Source organism: Nerophis ophidion, linkage group LG05, assembly GCF_033978795.1.
Source record: "Nerophis ophidion isolate RoL-2023_Sa linkage group LG05, RoL_Noph_v1.0, whole genome shotgun sequence".
Classification (NCBI taxonomy): Eukaryota; Metazoa; Chordata; class Actinopteri; order Syngnathiformes; family Syngnathidae; genus Nerophis; species Nerophis ophidion.
In genome coordinates, this window is record NC_084615.1 from 52,540,873 (window position 1) to 52,560,919 (window position 20,047).

The 20,047-nt window shown below is 42.2% G+C and overlaps 1 protein-coding gene and 2 non-coding genes across 3 annotated transcripts in view; all 3 read left to right on the forward strand.

The window, feature by feature from the left end:
* The window catches only part of polr1a (RNA polymerase I subunit A), a 60,267-nt gene that overhangs the window by 35,108 nt on the left and 5,112 nt on the right, over nucleotides 1–20,047 (forward strand). Inside the window, exons 20-34 of the mRNA XM_061901511.1 lie at nucleotides 836–994; nucleotides 3,246–3,344; nucleotides 3,440–3,592; nucleotides 3,687–3,769; nucleotides 4,100–4,265; nucleotides 6,069–6,192; nucleotides 9,130–9,230; nucleotides 9,317–9,516; nucleotides 14,623–14,790; nucleotides 14,885–15,020; nucleotides 15,142–15,302; nucleotides 15,635–15,764; nucleotides 18,657–18,758; nucleotides 19,138–19,425; nucleotides 19,523–19,723. Of these exons, the coding sequence (XP_061757495.1) occupies nucleotides 836–994; nucleotides 3,246–3,344; nucleotides 3,440–3,592; nucleotides 3,687–3,769; nucleotides 4,100–4,265; nucleotides 6,069–6,192; nucleotides 9,130–9,230; nucleotides 9,317–9,516; nucleotides 14,623–14,790; nucleotides 14,885–15,020; nucleotides 15,142–15,302; nucleotides 15,635–15,764; nucleotides 18,657–18,758; nucleotides 19,138–19,425; nucleotides 19,523–19,723 (2,271 nt within the window). The remainder of the gene's footprint in view (nucleotides 1–835; nucleotides 995–3,245; nucleotides 3,345–3,439; nucleotides 3,593–3,686; nucleotides 3,770–4,099; nucleotides 4,266–6,068; nucleotides 6,193–9,129; nucleotides 9,231–9,316; nucleotides 9,517–14,622; nucleotides 14,791–14,884; nucleotides 15,021–15,141; nucleotides 15,303–15,634; nucleotides 15,765–18,656; nucleotides 18,759–19,137; nucleotides 19,426–19,522; nucleotides 19,724–20,047) is intronic.
* On the forward strand, nucleotides 1,336–1,472 carry LOC133553720 (small nucleolar RNA SNORA5). The gene has a single exon (XR_009806981.1). It is a non-coding gene; the product is annotated as a small nucleolar RNA SNORA5 (small nucleolar RNA).
* On the forward strand, nucleotides 5,669–5,805 carry LOC133553708 (small nucleolar RNA SNORA5). Its single transcript, XR_009806971.1, has one exon. It is a non-coding gene; the product is annotated as a small nucleolar RNA SNORA5 (small nucleolar RNA).

Consider the following 20,047-nt stretch of genomic DNA (forward strand, 5'->3'; position numbering starts at 1 on the left):
CTTTAGAAACCAGACTTTGCAGAATTCTACAGAACTCAGCCAACACATTTGGAACCTCAAAGACAATAATGTTGAATATTCAATAACATGGCAAATTCTTGCATCCAGCACACCTTACAACAGTGGTAATAAAAGATGCAACCTATGCTTAAAAGAGAAACTGTTTATTATATATCATCCAGATCTATCATCCCTCAACAAGCGCAGTGAAATCATTTCAACATGCCGCCATAGACGGAAACACCTCCTAGGTAACACATGAGCCAATCACCACACCCTACGCCTGCTTGTACACACCCACTCTGTGCTCTATATAAACCATTGTATGTGAATGCTTCCATTAAAATCTCCTGATGATTGAGGGAACCCCTCATGAAACAGATCTGTAGAGATGAAGTAGTCTTGTGATTTTTTCCCACACCTACATATTGCGCTCTACCACGGTATCGAGCACTATTCTCCGGATAATCCAATCAAGACATATATATATATATATATATATATATATATATATATATATATATATATATATATATATGTATATGTGCATATACTGTATGTAGTGTGTATGTCATATGTGTGTGTATATATATATATATATATATATATATATATATATATATATATATATATATATATATATATATATATATATAAAAATATATATATATATATGTACATAGTGTTTGTGTATATATACATATATGTATGTATGCATGCATTCATTCGTTCTCGGCCAGCCCGGTCAAATTTAAGCCAAAATTGATTTAAAGCATGTTCAGTGACTGCAACAATATTTGGTGCTCATCAGTAACTTATGTATTTTGTATTTCAGGCCCTCCAGGCTGCATTCAACCTCCCTGCTAACGTAAATGAAGCAGAAGCTAAGAGCCGCTGGCAGGATGCTCACCTCAACCCTGACCAGGGAGACTTCAGCATTGCTGACCACAAATTCAAAGAAGTGGCCAACCAAGTCAACAATGAAATTAACAAGGTAGCATGTCAACTTTTATAAAATGAGAGTACTATCGCCACCATTGTGTCATTTGTTACAGCAAATGCTCGCTACTTACTTAGCAAAAATGATGAATGAAATAATACACGCACGCATAAAAATCTATTAAAAAAAAAAAAGCCTATTCGTTTATACTCCGAAACCCTATGTTATGCACTTACACATTATAAATTTGGTTTTACACTAACATTTACAGGCATACCTGTACAGTATTAGCATACATCATGTTTCGTCAAATACAGAAAATGTTGACTGAACCATCAAAGGGGAACCTTTGGTCAGTTTGTTGTATTAATGCTTAATTCAGTATTGTAAAATATTGCAGCCTTGTCAAATTCAGTGCATCTTCCACGATGGATGTCACTGGCCAAAATGGCTGCTACATTAAAAGTGTAGGTCATGGGCCCCATTGTGCTCCAACATGGCCTTTGGGCATAAATATGTACTACACACATTTATGGAGTCTATAGAGATTAACTAAACTGGACACTTGTATTTTAAATTTTTTACCTGGGTATGGACCTCAGCAATATAGCCTAAAAATCTCCCGACATAAAAAGGAAAAAAAATACAATCCTGCCACCCCAACACTTTTTAAAGAAACCAATAAATACAAATGACAGAGATCATTCAAAAGCAAGGTTCATTTTTATTTGATCAAAAACTAGTAGTTTACAGGAGACTCTTACTCTTACTTTGAGCAAATTACATTTTTTTGTAAAGTTGTTCTTTTTAGAACATATATATTATTAGGGCTGCGAATCTTTGGGTGTCCCACGATTCGATTCAATATCTATTTTTGGGGTCACGATTCCATAATATATCAATTTTTTTTTTTTCGATTCTATTCGATTCTTGATTCAAAAACGATATTTTTCCGATTCAAAACGATTCTGTATTCATTCAATACATAGGATTTCAGCAGGATCTACCCCAGTCTGCTGACATGCTAGCAGAGTAGTAGATTTTTGTAAAAAGCTTTTATAATTGTAAAGGACAATGTTTTATCAACTGATTGCAATAATGTAAATTTGTTTTAACTCTTAAACGAACCAAACATATGACTTATTTTATCTTTGTAAAAATATTGGACACAGTGTGTTGTCAAGCCTATGAGACGCGATGCAAGTGTAAGCCACTGTGACACTATAGTTCTTTTTTTTAATTTTTATAAATGTCTAATGATAATATCAATGAGGGATTTTTAATCACTGCTATGCTGAAATTATAACTAATATTGATACTATTGTTGATAATATTAATTTTTGTTTCATTACTTTTGGTTTGTTCTGTGTCGTGTTTGTGTCTCCTCAATTGCTCAGTTTATTGCAGTTCTGAGTGTTGCTGGGTCAGATTTGGTTTTGGAATTGGATTGCATTGTTATGGTATTGCTGTGTAGTGGTTTGTTCGATTGATAAAAAAAAGTAAAAAAATAAAAAAGAATAATCGATTTTTTTTTTTTACATTTCGAAGCGATTCTGAATCGCACAAGGTATTTGATTTGTATACAAATCGATTTTTTCCCACACCCCTATATATTATCCTGCACTTTGTAGAAACAAAAAACATTGCACGTTGTAGGCAAACAAATAATAAACATTGAGAGGGCTTTATAGTTTCAGTAAGCTGATAACTTAGGCTTTTCTGCTGTTTTTAAGGGCATAGTGCACCTCATCTTTATCTTGGTGCAGAGCTACCGCTTAAGTGATTGCTCTACATCGTATTCCATTCTTACCATACATGGTACATTGAGTAAATTTTTTCACCACAGTAAGCTGCTTTTTGAGCAGGAGTTTGTTTGTTATCACAGGCTTTTTCATCTTGTAAAGAGTTGCATTTTCCCACTCTTTTTCAGATGCTTGAGTAAGTTTTTGTTGTTGCCTTTTTTTAAACAAACTGCAGGGCACAGTCGCCTATTCTATGCCTTGTCGTAATTCCAAACCAAATCACTATTTTCTTTGGGACAAACTTCTTGATTTTGTTTGCATTTGCAGTAACCATGTTGTTGCTGTGAGTGAATCTCTTATTAAGAAAATAACAGGGAGGGCCTAAGCTGTAGAAGCATTTTTTGAGAAATGTGCAGGAGCAAGAAGAGAAAAACATTGACTTTATTTTTTTGAATCGTGTGCAACCAAAAAACATGAGTTGTTCAAAAAAACATTTTTTATTGCGTAGGTCTACCTGGGATTCATAATTCGTATGAAGACAACCTATCCTGTGCCTTTCCTAGGTTTGTATGCCAGCTGGCCTTCACACCTCTTTCCCAGACAACAACCTCCAGCTGATGGTTCAATCAGGTGCCAAGGGATCTACTGTCAACACCATGCAGGTATCCCTACATTGCTGCTTTAAATGAGATTTGCAAATTAGCTGATTTACTGCTCAAATATTCACACAACATCATGATGTGTGTGTATGTGTTAGATCTCCTGTCTATTAGGTCAGATTGAGTTAGAGGGCCGTAGACCTCCACTGATGCCTTCTGGAAAGTCTTTGCCCTGTTTCCAGCCCTATGACCCAGCACCCGGTGCTGGGGGGTTTGTTTCCGGAAGATTCCTTACAGGCATTAAACCACAGGTGTGTGTACGTGCGCTTGAATTTCAGGACAAAACACTGCAAGTTATTTTATATTATAATGTTAACTTCATGGCTTTTGGATGTTCATTTTCAGGAATTTTTCTTCCACTGCATGGCTGGCCGAGAAGGACTGGTGGACACTGCTGTAAAAACGTCTCGATCAGGTTACCTGCAGAGGTAACCCAAAGCCTCAAAAATATATACATCCACAGCGGAGCTTCTGTGACATTATATTTTATTATTTATTTGGGGTATCTCAATTTGATATTGAAATTGGATATCGTTTCGATATCGGCAAAAAAAATTATGAAGTTATATCGGTTTGCATCTTTTTAACATTGCAAGTATGATTCTTGCTGATATCATATTGGATCAATATCGGTATCTGCCAATACTCAAGGCTCCAATATCAGTATTGAATCAGAAGTGAAAAACTTGTGTCAGGACACCCCTATCATATAATCATATTATTTATGTATTTTACTCATTATCTTGCTTCCACTGTAGGTGTGTAATAAAGCACCTGGAGGGTTTGGTGGTACAGTATGATCTGACGGTGAGGGACAGCGATGGCTCTGTGGTTCAATTCCTGTACGGTGAAGATGGATTGGATATCTCAAAGACGCAGTTCCTGCAGGAAAGACAGTTTCCCTTCATAGAGGACAACTTAGAGGTAAATGCCAGGTTCTCCAATAAAAATGCCCTTCAGTAAGTGCTGTAGATCCATTACTTATTAGTGGTTTAAAGGGGAACTGTACTTTTTTTGGAATGCTGCCTATCATTCACAATCCCTATGTAAGACAAAACACGTATGTTTTTCTTTTTCATGTATTCTAATTCGTAAAATACAACAAGTATGAGGTGAATAATAACGCAGGTAATGGGAGTACACTATTACACCCTTAAACCCACTTCTATATAAAAATCGCAAATCAAATCGCAATCAAAATTTTGGAGAGAAAAATCGCAATTAGGTTTTTTCTGAAGATTGTTCAGCCCTTCTTATGGATCATAATTTGTCACAAAGTAGTCTTTGTCTCTTATGAAGTCTGCCATGTTTAAGTATAGTTGTTGTTTTTGAAGGAAATGATCAACATTGTTTGGAGTCTTCTTTTTTTTTTCTTTTTTTTTTTTTACCCAGGAAATTCCTATTGAAATTAAGAATCTCTTTTTCAAGGGAGTCCTGCACATTCATACAACATTATAAATACCACTGGAAGCAAGGTGGGTGAAATGTCTTGCCCAAGACACAACTGCCGTGATTAGGATGTTGGAAGATGTAATCAAACCTGCAATCATCAAGTTGCTGGCACGGCCACTCTACCATTCAAGCCACAGTGATCTGTGAAATTAATACTCCGCCGTATGCTTAAAATGAGCAAAATACTCTATATTGCATGTTATTATGAATGTGCCTGTGACAACATTACAACATATGCTTGCAGTGTGTATATAAAACGATTATGGAGGCTTTTGGATGTTTTTTTTGAGCAGTGGTCCCCAACCTTTTTGCAACACGGCCCAGTTTAATGTAGGCATTATTTTCAGGGACCAGTTTTCTGCTTGTGCCAGAAAAATACAGCAAAAATAAGTGCATGAACTCACTATAATAATGAATTAGTGGGAGCCCTGGGCTTTTTTGCTACAGTCCATCACATTTATATTTTATATGTTCATTAATGTGCATTGTATAATTTCACAACATTATAATAAATGGCAATTTCCTATAAGGAGTTTTATTGTACATCTAAAAACAAGCTTTTTGGTGTATGTTGTGGGACAGGCGAAAGTTAAGTCGGAGAAAATGCAGTCGTTTATTAATTATTTAATGTTTCTCTGTGGCCCAGTAGAAAATGCTTCACGGACTTGTGGTTGGGGATCACTGTTTTGTAGGCGGAATAGAACACATTCCATTAGCTGGATTGTTAGTAGATTTTTGCCTACATCCATTTATAAGTTACAGTGCATTAAAACGTGTGTTCTTGTCTTACTTAAGGATTGTGAATGATAGATAAAATTTGCAAAAAGTGTGGTCCCCTTTTATAACCTAATTTGACTGATGAGCAAGTTAACAATGGCAGCTTTGTCAAATTCAGTGCATCCTCCTCAGTGGGTAACACTGGCCAAAAGGGCTGCCACAGTAAAGGTGTTGTAAATGTGCTCCATTGTGCTCTTACCCAGCCTTTGGGAATACATATGTACTACATACAAACTGTATTGTTTAAAAAGATGTATGCTCTCAAGTCTGTATTGTTGCTGCCATTATTTGAGATTTTGGTACTGTTCTGATGCAAATTTGAATTCCATGTATGTAAGTTAGGCATGATCGAAATATTGTGATAAAGCCAGCAAGACTATATAATTCTTATTGTAAATTTTGCTATATTTTAAAATAACACACTTAAGGTATTCCCTTACTTTTAACTTTAGAGTACCTAAAAGTGAGACTAAGCATGTGCTGCTGTTGCTGATGTAGGTAATAAGGAGGTCCCAGGGCTTGGATGCGGTGTTTGCACGCCTGGACGTACAGAGTGCCCATCAGCATTTTGCAGCCATTCAACGCTGGAAAGCAAAGAGAGATCTGGCTTGTCCCCGTAGAGGTACACAACTAATGTCCACATTTACCTGCTGTGAACTTAGATGTTTATGCCGTCAACCAAGCCAAAATTGTTGTTGTGTCGCAAGCAGCACCCAAACTGAGTACGCAGAGGGCCTAGATATTCCTGCAAAAAGCAGATAATAGCAAAAAATCAAATTATGCAATGAAATACATCCCTATAATTTATTTGTTGAATGATAGAAAGGATTATCAGCTGATTGCTTTCCTAGACATATCGAACTGTCTTGTGATCCAGACATCATTCTCCACGACAAAACGGATGATAACTTATTTGTGTGTGACTGGGTCAAGCACATTGGTATCAAGACTCTCCCAGATAAATATGCATCGTTTTTGCTCTGGTAAGGTTGCATTCCATGATTTTCTAAGAATCAACAGCCATTTTTGTTGTTGTTGCACATAAATGCCGTTTACGGGTACTTGTGTTTTTCCTGCCTTTATCAAAATATAACTATAAATGTTAACATTGTGTATGTGCTGAAAACTTAATTTATGATTGCTGCCTTTGTTAAAAGCTTACCTTTTTAAGGTTTTGCTCACATTTGATTTATTTTATTTAGACTTGCCGAGTTGGTGCATTACGAAACATTTGGAGCAAGAATGTGTTTTAAGAAATACAAATAATATTAAGATAAAACTTCAATGGGAAACAATAAGCGTTAAAAATATATCAAACAAACCTTTAACGGAGTGACCACTAGAAACTCGTGCATTCTTTGACTCTGCTCCCTTGGACTCGAGTGCTACTTTTCTTGTTGTCGTTTCGTAAAATCTTGTACTCTTGCGCCCTTTTTGATTACCTCTCAAGGAACTCTGGGGGAAAAAAAAAAAAAAAAATTCTGGGATTTGAACTATCCGTACAGCCGGAAACAAATATATCATAGGGCATTTTTTTTTTCGAGGAAGGCCAAATGGTGCCTAGTACTCATTAAAAAACACAAGCTGGCTAAACCCCCCTGCATATTTGATGAGTCAGACGTGAGCCAGACATGACGTCCTGTAAATTTAAGCAATACAAGGTACCCATGGCAACTTTTTTTGGCTTCTATGAAAGAAAACTCAAACATTCATAAGATACTACTCAGTGTCATTTAAGAAATGGTGTATGGCTTGTTAGATGACACCAATAAGAATCATTTATCACACTGACATAGTTCTGGCAAAATTAAAATTGCTCTACAAAAATGGCGGGTGGCTTTCCGACTACAAAAATGGCAGTCCAGATATGATGTAGGCGAACTTTCGTTTATTTAATTTTTTTTAAAAGCGTTAGTGATTTCATTGGTCACGTGGTCTAAGCCACGCTCCAAACAAAGGGGAGAAAAGCCACGTTGGTTTGCCTCTATTTTCATTTCTAACTTGCATCGATATTTTTTCACACAACTAGCTAGCTAGATATTGATGCAGCAACATTCATTTCGTTGGTTGTGAAATATTTTTTTAGTGCAGTGTTCATTTTAGCATTTTCATGCAAATCGCTAGCCTTCATGCTAATAAGGTTTTAGCGTATTTTCTTGAATAGCTGCCGGGCCGCTAATTAATTTAAAACCTCTTCTCACTCCTGCGCTTATTCAAGGCATGCAGCAAAAGTAGGCAGGCGCTAATAATTTTAAAACCTCTTCTCACCGCGCTTACCAATGGCATGCAGTAAGAAATTTAGTGTGATGTAAGGATACCATGAAAAGCACATCTAACAAAAAAAAACGTTATTATGGTTATTATTTTCAGCACCGGTGGTTGGGGACCACTGCTCCAAAACATGTCATCGCGCCCGCCTTTACACCATGCGATCTGCGTGCCGTCCGGACGCATGCATTTCGCAGCTTCTTGTGCGAGATTGCAAGGCATACTTGTTCAACAGCCATACCGGTTACACCGAAGGTTGTGATGTAAACAACTTTAACACTCTCACTAATATGCGCCACACTGTGAACCCTAACCAAACAAGAATAACAAACACAGTTCTGGAGAACATCGGCTCTGTAACACATTATAAACGCAACATAACAATTACCCAGAATGCCATGCATCCATGACTCTGACTGGCTATATTATACACCCCGCTAGCACCAAACCCCGCTCCCCCAACCCAGCCCACCTCAACCGACGCACGGAGGGGGGGTGCTAGCCAGTAAGAGTAATGGATGCATGGCATTCTGGGTAATTGTTGTGTTGGGTTTATAATGTGTTACAGATGCGATGTTCTCCACAAATGTGTTTGTTATTCTTGTTTGGTTAGGGTTCACAGTGTGGCGCATATCAGTAATAGTGTTAAAGGTATTTTATATCACAACCTTCAGTGTTATCTATATGGCTGTTGAACAAGACCCCTGGTTTACACATAGAACAAGCAAAAAAAAACTCCTCCGCCATTTTTTAAAAATGACGACAGGGGAAGCGTCACTCGTGACATCGCCAATTTGACCCGGCGGTAATAGTAAGCATGCGCTAATAATTTTGGGAAGCGAGTTTGACCCGGCAGTAATTCAAGGCAGGCGCATATTACATGCCCGTCGGCAATTCAAGGAAATACGGTAGTCAGATTATTTTTTGTATGTAATTGATGTGTGCGTAATTTCATTGGTAATATTGTACCGAACAACACGTATTTCACGATAAGTTGCTTTTCCGATTCTATTGCTATCATCACTCTGGTGAAATCATAAAAAACAAAAAAAATCTTAAGTTTTTTCATTTAATTATTAATAATAAGCTGTTGTCTTACAATACCTGCATGATCATGTTTTTTTATTTGCTTTGGAGACACATTTTAACTTAGTTTTGTTAGAATTTTTGGAGTCTTTCACTTTTGGCATAACTATTCAAATTTTTTGAAATGATAGTTAATGCGATAATTGTACAATTGAGTGCTTGAAATAATCCAGAAAAAAAAGCTCTTTGAATTATGTTGTTTTAGGAGCATTCCTGTTGTTTTCCCAAAAGAAGGCGGCCAAACTGAAGCAGCCGGAACAAGGTGCAGTACAAAACGTGTATGGCAGAGATCCAGCTGTTCTGCAGGTATTCCTCTCATCTTTTCAGTGGTAAACATTTATTTTTGTCTTAAACGAGACACTTGTATTACATTCATTTGTATTCCTCTTCAGCTGATAGATCAGTGGCGTTCTCTTGATGATGGGGCAAGATCAAAATACATCAGGAAATCCTCCCGTTGCCCTGAGCCCAGTCTGAGCCTCTTTAGTCCTGATGTCAGCTTTGGATCAGTTTCTGAAAGCTTTTACAACATCACAGAAAAATATGTGGAAAATCAACACAGGACAGGTGACCATAGCTTGGATAAACACAGGTATGTGATTCTGAAAGTTGAACTTACAACATTCTGTGATATGTAGCACTTCACATTTTTAGAATGGGTAGGCTCCAGCACCCCTCGCGACGCTGAGAGGGACAAGCAGTAGAAAATGGATGAATGGATTGATAGTTTGTCGAGGTGGGAATCTTTGTGCACCTCAAGATTCGATTATGATTCAGGCGCAACGGTTTGATTTGAAATTAGATTATTGATGCATCTTTAATTTATGTATATTGATACAGTTTTACATTTATTTTCTTTTAACTAAATAAGAATTTATCACTTGCAATTAAAAAAACAATTCATTTGGAATAAGAAAAAGTTAAATAATTCCCACATTTAGTAAATTCATGAAAATGTGTGCAAAAGTGGACCATAAATGCCCAATAATAAAGGAGCTAGTCGGACCTCTCGATGAGGTGGCTCACTGTAGTCAGTCAAATTTTAGAACCGTCTGCATTACTTTATTTACAGTAAATACATAGATTGTCGCTCCTCTCTGAGCTACCACCTTATCGTTGTAGAGGAGTTTGCGTGTCCCAATGATCTTAGGAGCTATGTTACCCGGGGGCTTTAAGCCCCCTGGTTGGATCTCCCAAGGCAAACAGGTCCTAGGTGAGGGATCAGACAAAGAGCAGCTCGAAGACCTTCATGAAGAAGAAATATCGAGGACCCAGATTTACTTTGCCTGGACGCGGGTCACCGGAGCCCCCCTCTGGAGCCGGGCCCGGAGGTGGGGCACGATGACGAGTGCCTGGTGGCCGGGCCTGTTCCCATGGGGCCCGGCCGGGCACAGCCCGAAGAGGCATCGTGGGTTCACCACCCATAGCAGGGGCAATAGAGGTCGGGTGTGATGTGAGCTGGGCGGCAGGCGAAGGCAGGGCACTTGGCGGTCCAATCGTCGGCTAATAAACGAGCTCTTAGAACGTGGAACGTCAACTCACTGGGGGGGAAGGAGCCTGAGCTAGTGCGCGAAGTGGAGAAGTTCCGGCTAGATATAGTTGAACTCACTTCGACGCACACTAGGGCTCTGGAACCACTTCTCTCGAGAGGGGCTGGACCCTCTTCCACTCTGGCGTTGCCGGCAGTGAGAGGCGACTGGCTGGGGTCGCAATTCTCATTTCCCCCTGGCTCAAAGCCTGCATGTTGGAGTTCAACCCAGTGGACGAAAGGGTAGCCTCCCTCCGCCGTCGGGTGGGGGGGACTGGTCATGACTGTTGTTTGTGCTTACGCACCAAACAGCAGTTTAGAGTACCAACACTTTTTGGGTACACTCGAGGGAATACTGGAGAGTGCTCCCTCGGGTGATTCCCTTGTTCTGCTGGGGGACTTCAACGCTCATGTTGGCAGCGACAGTGAAACCTGGAGAGGCGTGATTGGGAAGACTGGTTTTGTTATTGGACTTTTGTGCTCGTCACAGATTGTCCATAACAAACACCATGTTTAAACATAAGTGTGTCCATATATGCACTTGGCACCTGGACACCCGAGGCCGCAGTTCCATGATCGACTTTGTAGTCGTGTCATCGGATTTGCGGCCTCATGTTTTGGACACTCTGGTGAAGAGAGGGGCGGCGCTTTCTACCGATCACCACCTGGTAGTGAGTTGGCTGCGGTGGTGGGGGAGGATGCCGTACAGACCTGGCAACCCCAAACGCATTGTGTGGGTCTGCTGGGAATGTCCGGCAGAGTCTCCTGTCAGAGAAAGTTTCAATTCCCACCTCCGGAAGAACTTTGAACATGTCACGAGGGAGGTGCTGGACATTGAGTCCGAGTGGGAAATGTTCTGCACCTCTATTGTAAAGGCGGCTGATTGGAGCTGTGGCCGCAAGGTAGTTTGTGCCTGTCGGGGTGGTAATCCTAGAACCTGTTGGTGGACACCAGCGGTGAGGGATGCCATCAAGCTGAAGAAGGAGTCCTATCGGGTCCTTTTGGCTCATAGGACTCCGGAGGCAGTGGACAGGTACCGACAGGCCAAGCTGTGTGCAGCTTCAGCAGTCGTGGAGGCAAAAACTCGGACATGGGAGGAGTTCGGGGAAGCATTGGAAAACTACTTCCGGACGGCTTCGAAGCGATTCTGGACCACCATCCGCCGCCTCAGGAAGGGGAAGCGGTACATTGTCAACACCGTGTATGGTGCGGATGGTGTTCTGCTGACCTCAACTGCGGATGTTGTGGATCGGTGGAAGGAATACTTCGAAGACCTCCTCAATCCCACCAACACGTCTTCCTATGAGGAAGCAGTGCCTGGGAAATCTGTGGTGGGCTCTCCTAATTCTGGGGCTGACGTTGCTGAGGTAGTTAAAAAGCTCCTCAGTGGCAAGGCCCCGGGGATGGATGAAAACCGCCCGGAGTTCCTCAAGGCTCTGGATGCTGTGGGGCTGTCTTGGTTGACAAGACTCTGCAGCATCGCGTGGACTTCGGGGGCCGTACCTCTGGATTGGCAGACCGGTGTGGTGGTCCTTTTCTTTAACAAGGGGGACCGGTGTTCTGCTGACCTCAACTGCGGATGTTGTGGATCGGTGGAAGGAATACTTCGAAGACCTCCTCAATCCCACCAACACGTCTTCCTATGAGGAAGCAGGTGCCTGGGAAATCTGTGGTGGGCTCTCCTAATTCTGGGGCTGACATTGCTGAGGTAGTCAAAAAGCTCCTCAGTGGCAAGGCCCCGGGGATGGATGAAACCCGCCCGGAGTTCCTCAAGGCTCTGGATGCTGTGGGGCTGTCTTGGTTGACAAGACTCTGCAGCATCGCGTGGACTTCGGGGGCCGTACCTCTGGATTGGCAGACCGGGGTGGTGGTCCCTTTCTTTAACAAGGGGGACCGGAGGGTGTGTTCCAACTATCGTGGGATCACACTCCTCAGCCTTCCCGGTAAGGTTTATTCAGGTGTACTGGAGAAGAGGCTACGCCGGATAGTCGAACCTCGGATTCAGGAGAAAAAAAGTGTGGTTTTCGTCCTGGTCGTGGAACTGTGGACCAGCTCTATACTCTCGGCAGGGTTCTTGAGGGTGCATGGGAGTTTGCCCAACCAGTCTACATGAGCTTTGTGGACTTGGAGAAGGCATTCGGCCGTGTCCCTCAGGAAGTCTTGTGGGGAGTGCTCAGAGAGTATGGGTTTTCGGACTGTCTGATTGTGGCAGTTCGCTCCCTGTACGATCAGTGTCAGAGCTTGGTCCGCATTGCTTGCAGTAAGTCGGACCCGTTTCCAGTAAGGGTTGGACTCCGCCAAGGCTGCCCTTTGTCACCGATTCTGTTCATAACTTTTATGGACAGAATTTCTAGGCGCAGTCAAGGCGTTGAGGGTTTCCGGTTTGGTGGCCGCGGGATTAGTTCTCTGCTTTTTGCAGATGATATAGTCCTGATGGCTTCATCTGGCCAGGATCTTCAGCTCTCACTGGATCGGTTCGCAGCCGAGTGTGAAACGACCGGAATGAGAATCAGTACCTCCAATTCCGAGTCCATGATTCTTGCCCAGAAATGGGTGGAGTGCCATCTCCGGGTTGGGGAGGAGACCCTGCCCCAAGTGGAGGAGTTCAAGTACCTAGGAGTCTTGTCCACGAGTGAGGGAAGAGTGGATCGTGAGATCGACAGGCGGATCTGTTCGGCGTCTTCAGTAATGCGGCCGTTGTACCGATCCGTTGTGGTGAAGAAGGAGCTGAGCCGGAAGGCGAAGCTCTCAATTTACCGGTCGATCTACGTTCTCATCAAAGCAAAAATAATCCAGCTTTGTCCAGAGGACAGAGCATGAGAAGCATTTCATTGACAGTCAAGGACAGGTGAGGTAGCCGGCGCTCAGACAAAAGCAGTGGAAAAGGGAGGAAAACAAGAAATGTAAACAAAAATATGAGGACTGGACAGGAAGTACAACAAAAGGAAATAAACTAATTACCTGACAGGTTCAATCAATCAATCAATCAATGTTTACTTATATAGCCCTAAATCACTAGTGTCTCAAAGGGCTGCACAAACCACTACGACATCCTCGGTAGGCCCACATGAGGGCAAGGAAAACTCAAACCCAGTGGGACGTCGGTGACAATGATGACTATGAGAACCTTGGAGAGGAGGAAAGCAATGGATGTCGAGCGGGTCTAACATGATACTGTGAAAGTTCAATCCATAATGGATCCAACACAGTCGCAAGAGTCCAGTCCAAAGCGGATCCAATACAGCAGCGAGAGTCCCGTTCACAGCGGAGCCAGCAGGAAAACATCCCAAGTGGAGGCGGATCGGCAGCGCAGAGATGTCCCCAGCCGATACACAGGCGAGCAGTACATGGCCACCGGATCGGACCGGACCCCCTCCACAAGGGAGAGTGGGACATAGGAGAAAAAGAAAAGAAACGGCAGATCAACTGGTCTAAAAAGGGAGTCTATTTAAGGGCTAGAGTATACAAATGAGTTTTAAGGTGAGACTTAAATGCTTCTACTGAGGTGGCATCTCGAACTTTTACCGGGAGGGCATTCCAGAGTACTGGAGCCCGAAAAGAAAACGCTCTATAGCCCACAGACTTTTTTGGGGCTTTGGGAATCACTAATAAGCCGGAGTCCTTTGAACGCAAATTTCTTGCCGGGACATATGGTACAATACAATCGGCAAGATAGGATGGAGCTAGGCCGTGTAGTATTTTATACGTAAGTAGTAAAACCTTAAAGTCACATCTTAAGTGCACAGGAAGCCAGTGCAGGTGAGCCAGTACAGGCGTAATGTGATCAAACTTTCTTGTTCTTGTCAAAAGTCTAGCAGCCGCATTTTGTACCAACTGTAATCTTTTAATGCTAGACATGGGGAAACCCGAAAATAGTACGTTACAGTAATCGAGACGAGACGTAACAAACGCATGGATAATGATATCAGCGTCTTTAGTGGACAGAATGGAGCGAATTTTAGCGATATTACGGAGATGAATGAAGGCCGTTTTAGTAACGCTTTTAATGTGTGACTCAAAGGAGTGTTGGGTCGAAGATAACACCCAGATTCTTTACCGTGTCGCCTTGTTTAATTGTTTGGTTGTCAAATGTTAGAGTTGTATCATTAAATTGAGGTCGGTGTCTAGCAGGACCAATAATCTGCAGTGCCTTGTTTTCTTTGTCATCAGACTCAAACAGCTGTTGCAGTACAAGTGGCAGAGGTCACTGTGTGATCCAGGGGAGGCGGTGGGTCTGTTAGCAGCTCAGTCCATCGGTGAGCCTTCTACCCAAATGACACTCAACACCTTCCACTTTGCTGGCAGAGGAGAGATGAACGTCACACTGGGAATACCTCGGTAAACTCATTTTCTAGTGGTTACAATAATGTCTTCAAATTAATATTATTTATACCAGAAATCAATGAAATTGATGTATATGGATGTTTCACAGGCTGAGAGAGATCTTGATGGTGGCGAGCGCCAAGATCAAGACTCCCATGATGAGCGTTCCAGTGCTGAACAACAAGAAGGCCTTGAAAAAAGCCCAGAAACTCCGCAGGAAACTTACCAGGGTCTGCTTGGCGGAGGTAATATCAACTGCTCTTTTGTCTTTGACCGACTGAAATCCATAATGTCATTGATCGGTCATTGGTTTGTGTTGCACTGACTCTGGTCTTGTGCCTTCTTTAACGTTGATTGTACCTGCAGGTGCTGCAGAAGGTGGATGTGATAGAAATGCTGCACATTGAGAGCAGCCTTCACTCAAAGATGCGAACATTTAAGATCACTTTCAGCTTCCTTCCTCCTGACCATTACTCTGAAGATAAGCTGTTATCACCCCATCATATCCTCCACTACATGGAAACTAGGTTTATTATTTATTAAAACCCTTCTATTAAGACCGGTGGTGACCAAAGTAAAGCCATTTGTGAGCCACTACTTGTTTATTGGCTTGTAATATGATGTAAAAATCCTGAGATACTTTTTTTGTTTTGTCACTACAACACAAAGATTATGTATCTTATAATACACTGTATCATCTTTACTGCATGTAAATTACCCAAGTGGTCCCCCACATTCTTCAGTTTTTATGTACACTGCCATATGTGGAATAAGTTTGGACACATGTGATCTAGGCCAATAATAAAAATAATGAAATTAGCCTAACTAATAATGACTATGTCATGGTCTATTTCCTCAGGTTTTTCCGACTTCTTCTTGAAGCCATTAAGAAACGTAGCGCCAAGTTGGCATCCATCACTGTGGAGTCAAGGAAGGCCTCTGCCAGGGACAGAGACGATGATGGCGATGGAGCGACTGCTGCAGCAGGGGTACATATTTATTTGGCTTCAGCACCCCCTGGTACCCCATAAGGGACAAGCGGTAAAAAATGAATGGATGGATGTCCTGATACAACTTTTTAATTGTCTGATACGACATTGTAGCCTTAAATATTGGTCAATGCTAATATTGATACAATGCGGTATCAGCGGTACAAACTCGTATTTCTTTGTAGTGTGGAATGTTCTAAAAGGTTTGATCAAGGGAAATTGGTCAAACAGAACAAGGGTAGGTTTGAAAAACACTACCCTATTTATTATTACCCTCTGGAATGGACTTATGCCGTCTTGAAGTGTAAGTGGAGTGGTAATTGTTCTTTTGGTGACACTAGGTGGCAGCAATAATTGAGTTAAGCTCATGATGCAGTAAGATTAATGATGCAGACACATTTCTTACTGAATACTTTTTAGTACGCTACTGCCTGGAGTACTTTGTATGTTTAAGTAATATGCAACTATAAATATTTGATACTTGTTTGCATTAACAAATGGTGTATTTTAGACAGTAATATTATTGAATTAAGGACACTTATTGCATATGTCTAGTTTGCGTGCTATTTTGTGCTGAGCTGTTGTGTAACTGCTAGTTCATAGTAACCTATAGCTCACCATATTAACTTTAGTAAATGTGATATAACAACACTCACAACAACTGTCCCCTGCACCAAGAGACTGCTGGAGAAACTTCATTCAAATATAAAATGGGCACGGATGAAGTTAAAGCCCAGCAAGTGCAGAAGTATCTCCATTGAGAAAGGCCAAGTCACACACCAGAGATTTCATGTCAGCGGAACACCAGTACCAACTGTTTCCGAAATGCCAGTAAAGAGCTTGGGAAGGTGGTACGACGCAAGGCTCAAAGACACAGAGCAGTTTGAGCAACTAAAAAAGGATACAATCACTTACATGGATCGCATCAATAAAACCTTGTTGCCAGGAAAACTCAAGTTGTGGTGTTTTCAATTTGGCATACTCCCAAGACTTTTGTGGCCTTTAACTGTGTACGAAATCCCCATCACCAAGGTTGAAAAATTGGAACGTGTGATAAGCACGCAGCTAAAACAGTGGCTTGGAATTCCAAGATGCTTCAGTTCCATCGGACTATATGGGCATGGCAAATTGGAATTACCAATCTCGGGACTGGTGGAAGAATTCAAATGCACCAAAGCAAGGCTGGTCATGACGCTAACCGAAACTGAGGATACAGTCATTCGAACAGCGGCCCCCAGAGTAACAGCGGGAAGGAAGTGGATTCCATCAGAAGCTGTTCAGAGTGCAAAGTCTGCTCTTCAATTCAGAGATGTGGTTGGGCACGTACAGCATGGGAGAGCAGGACTCGGACTCGTCCCAAAAACTCCCCGATGGCACAAAGCAACATCAGAGCAGAAGAGACGGCTAGTAGTAGAGGAAGTCAGGAGACAGGAAGAGGGAGAGCGACATGCTAAAGCCGTCTCAATGGCCAAGCAGGGGAGATGGACCAACTGGGAAAGCCTGGAGAAGAAAAAGCTCAGCTGGTATGACATCTGGCAGATGGAGGGAGCACGGCTGGGTTTTATCATCAGAGCCACGTACGACCTACTACCGTCCCCCCTAAATCTGAAAACCTGGTACGGAGAAGATCCCGCCTGTTCCCTGTGTCAAGTACCTGCATCTCTAAGACATATCCTATCAGGGTGTACTATAAGTCTCACCCAAGGACGCTATACTTGGCGGCATAACCAAGTACTTAGAGAGCTTGCAAAAACACTGGAACACAGGCGAACCACCACAAACAATCTCCCACAAACACCAGCAGGAAAGGTCCATTTCACACATTTTGTACCAGCTGGCCAACATCAAAAGTGTCAAACGACACCAAATAATGCAAGCATCCTGCAGTCGGCTCGGGATTGGAAATTGGAAGTAGACCTTGATAAAAAGCTTGTGTTTCCCCCAGAAATAATGGCTACAACACTCCGGCCAGACATGGTCCTGTGGTCTCCATCAGCAAAGCTGGCTTATGTCGTGGAGCTGACAGTACCATGGGAAGAAGGGGTTGAAGAGGCTTATGAGAGGAAGAGAAACAAATATTCTGACCTGGCAGCTGAAGCATCCCAGAACGGCTGGAAGACCAACATTTTCCCAGTAGAGGTGGGATGCAGGGGATTTATTGCCACATCTACCATCAGTCTGTTGAGGAAAATGGGGTTGAAAGGACGCTCCCTCCAACAGACTATCAAGTCCATGTCAAATGCTGCTGAAAAAGCCAGCAACTGGCTCTGGATTAAGCGCAAGGACCCCAACTGGGCAGTAAGATAAGAGACAATGGTATGCGGTCAGGCTTAGGCCTGACTCAGGGAAAAGGACGACCCTGCCATGCATAGTCCAACAGGATGTGGCGGGTATGGCATGGAGGGGGGTGTACCTGGGACGCTAGGCACACCGTTGAGCCCTCTGGAGACGTCGTGGGCTTCAAATCAACGAAACGTCGATGAAGCAGGGTGCCCACCTGAAGACCCCAATGACATACATACCCTCCTTTTCACCACTCCACACCGACTGCTACCGTCAAGACTGTTCCTACTTACCGAAGGGATTGAAACATCTAGTTCTATCTGCTTTACTGACTAAAATCCAAGAAAAGACCAAACTTGAGTGCTTATTAGAGGACATTTAGATGTCGACTCCCTGTATAACTTTGCACACGTAAACACACACTCTGCAAGACTGCTTGTATCAGATCTCTTATATCGTAAATTTGTCAATTTAAATTTGAATGCAAACCTATTTAATCTGTGCAGGTGCTGATAATTTGCTGATATCGGACCAACATCAGATTGAGACACACTTCATATTGTGTGTTTTATTGAACACTTTTTGTCTGTACTTGTTGCCTTGTTTCAGGCGGACGGTGATGGGGAGGAAGACGAGATTGTTGATGACCAGGGAAATGAAGGAGATGCTGACGCTTCCGATGCTAAAAGAAAAGACAAACAAGAAGAAGAAGTAAGAGGATGAATTTTATACTAAACACTTCCACTGTCATCACTGTCATGTTCTTGGGATATACAATTTCTGAACGGGCCTTTATCAGTTGTCCAATGTAACAGCCACACTCGATCGGACGCCATTGTTGGACTGCATTTTTTTTTTATTGGCTCTCGGCATATGAAATTAATTATACCTCGTTTTAGATGCTACATTGATGCATAATAATGCTCAATACTACGGTACAGTAGTATGAAATCACTGACTTGGCTTGTCATGATTCTGCACTTCTCTCTTTTATTAGTCCAAGGATTGCAGCACAAATGTTCAGGCCTGAAAAGACTTCATGCAAGCTAACGCAAGCCTACATCCTCCACTCATGTCTTTTTCTTTGTAGGTTGATTATGAAAGCGAGGAAGAAATTGATGAAGAGGGTGAAGAGAAGGACGATTTGGGGGAAGAGGAGGAGGAGAAGGAGGAAGCAGAGGTGCAGGGGAATCTAGAGAATGGTGTGGAGGAGTCCCAAACACAGTCTACAGATGTGGGAATGTCTACTAAAAAGAAGCAAACAAGAAGTAAGAGAGAAGACGAGCGCATGGATGACATGAGAGTCAAAGCTGTTCTGAGTTCCAGCCCGGCAATAGAGGGCTACCGCTATGACTTTCTTCATGAAATGTGGTGTGAGGTAAGTTTGCACTAAGCTGAACTAGTTTTAACTAGCAAGCTCTAAACACAAAACCTCTTCATGTCTTAAATCGAATGGACTTTTCCTGTTGTCACAGGTTGATTTGGCTTTACCACTGAACAAAGTGCACTTTGACCTGACCTCAGTGCTTTCAACGCTGGCCGAGAACGCTGTAATCATGGAAACCAAGGGCCTGACCCGCTGCCTGCTGAGTGAAACCACGACAAAGACTGGAGCAAAAGAGACTTTGCTCAACACGGAGGGCATCAACATGTATGAAATGTTTGAACACAGCGATGTACGTATCTCTATCTTATTTTCTCCAACTGCTGGGATTTTAAAAACACAATAATTCAAACAAGTTAAAAATGACGCAGTTTTTTTCAATTGCTTGTATTCCGTCACCTGTCCTCTTTCCGGAAGTGGCCCTAAGGGCCCTTGGCCCCTAGATTTTCCTGCCAAATGCAGATATGAGCAAAAAATCTAATTATGCATGAAATAGATACATTTACTTAATTAAAAGATATTTGTCGAGTGATATCAAGTATTATCCGACGGTCACGTTACCAGACATCTCAAACTATCTGGTGTCTGGTGATTAACCCCACTTTATCACACAGAA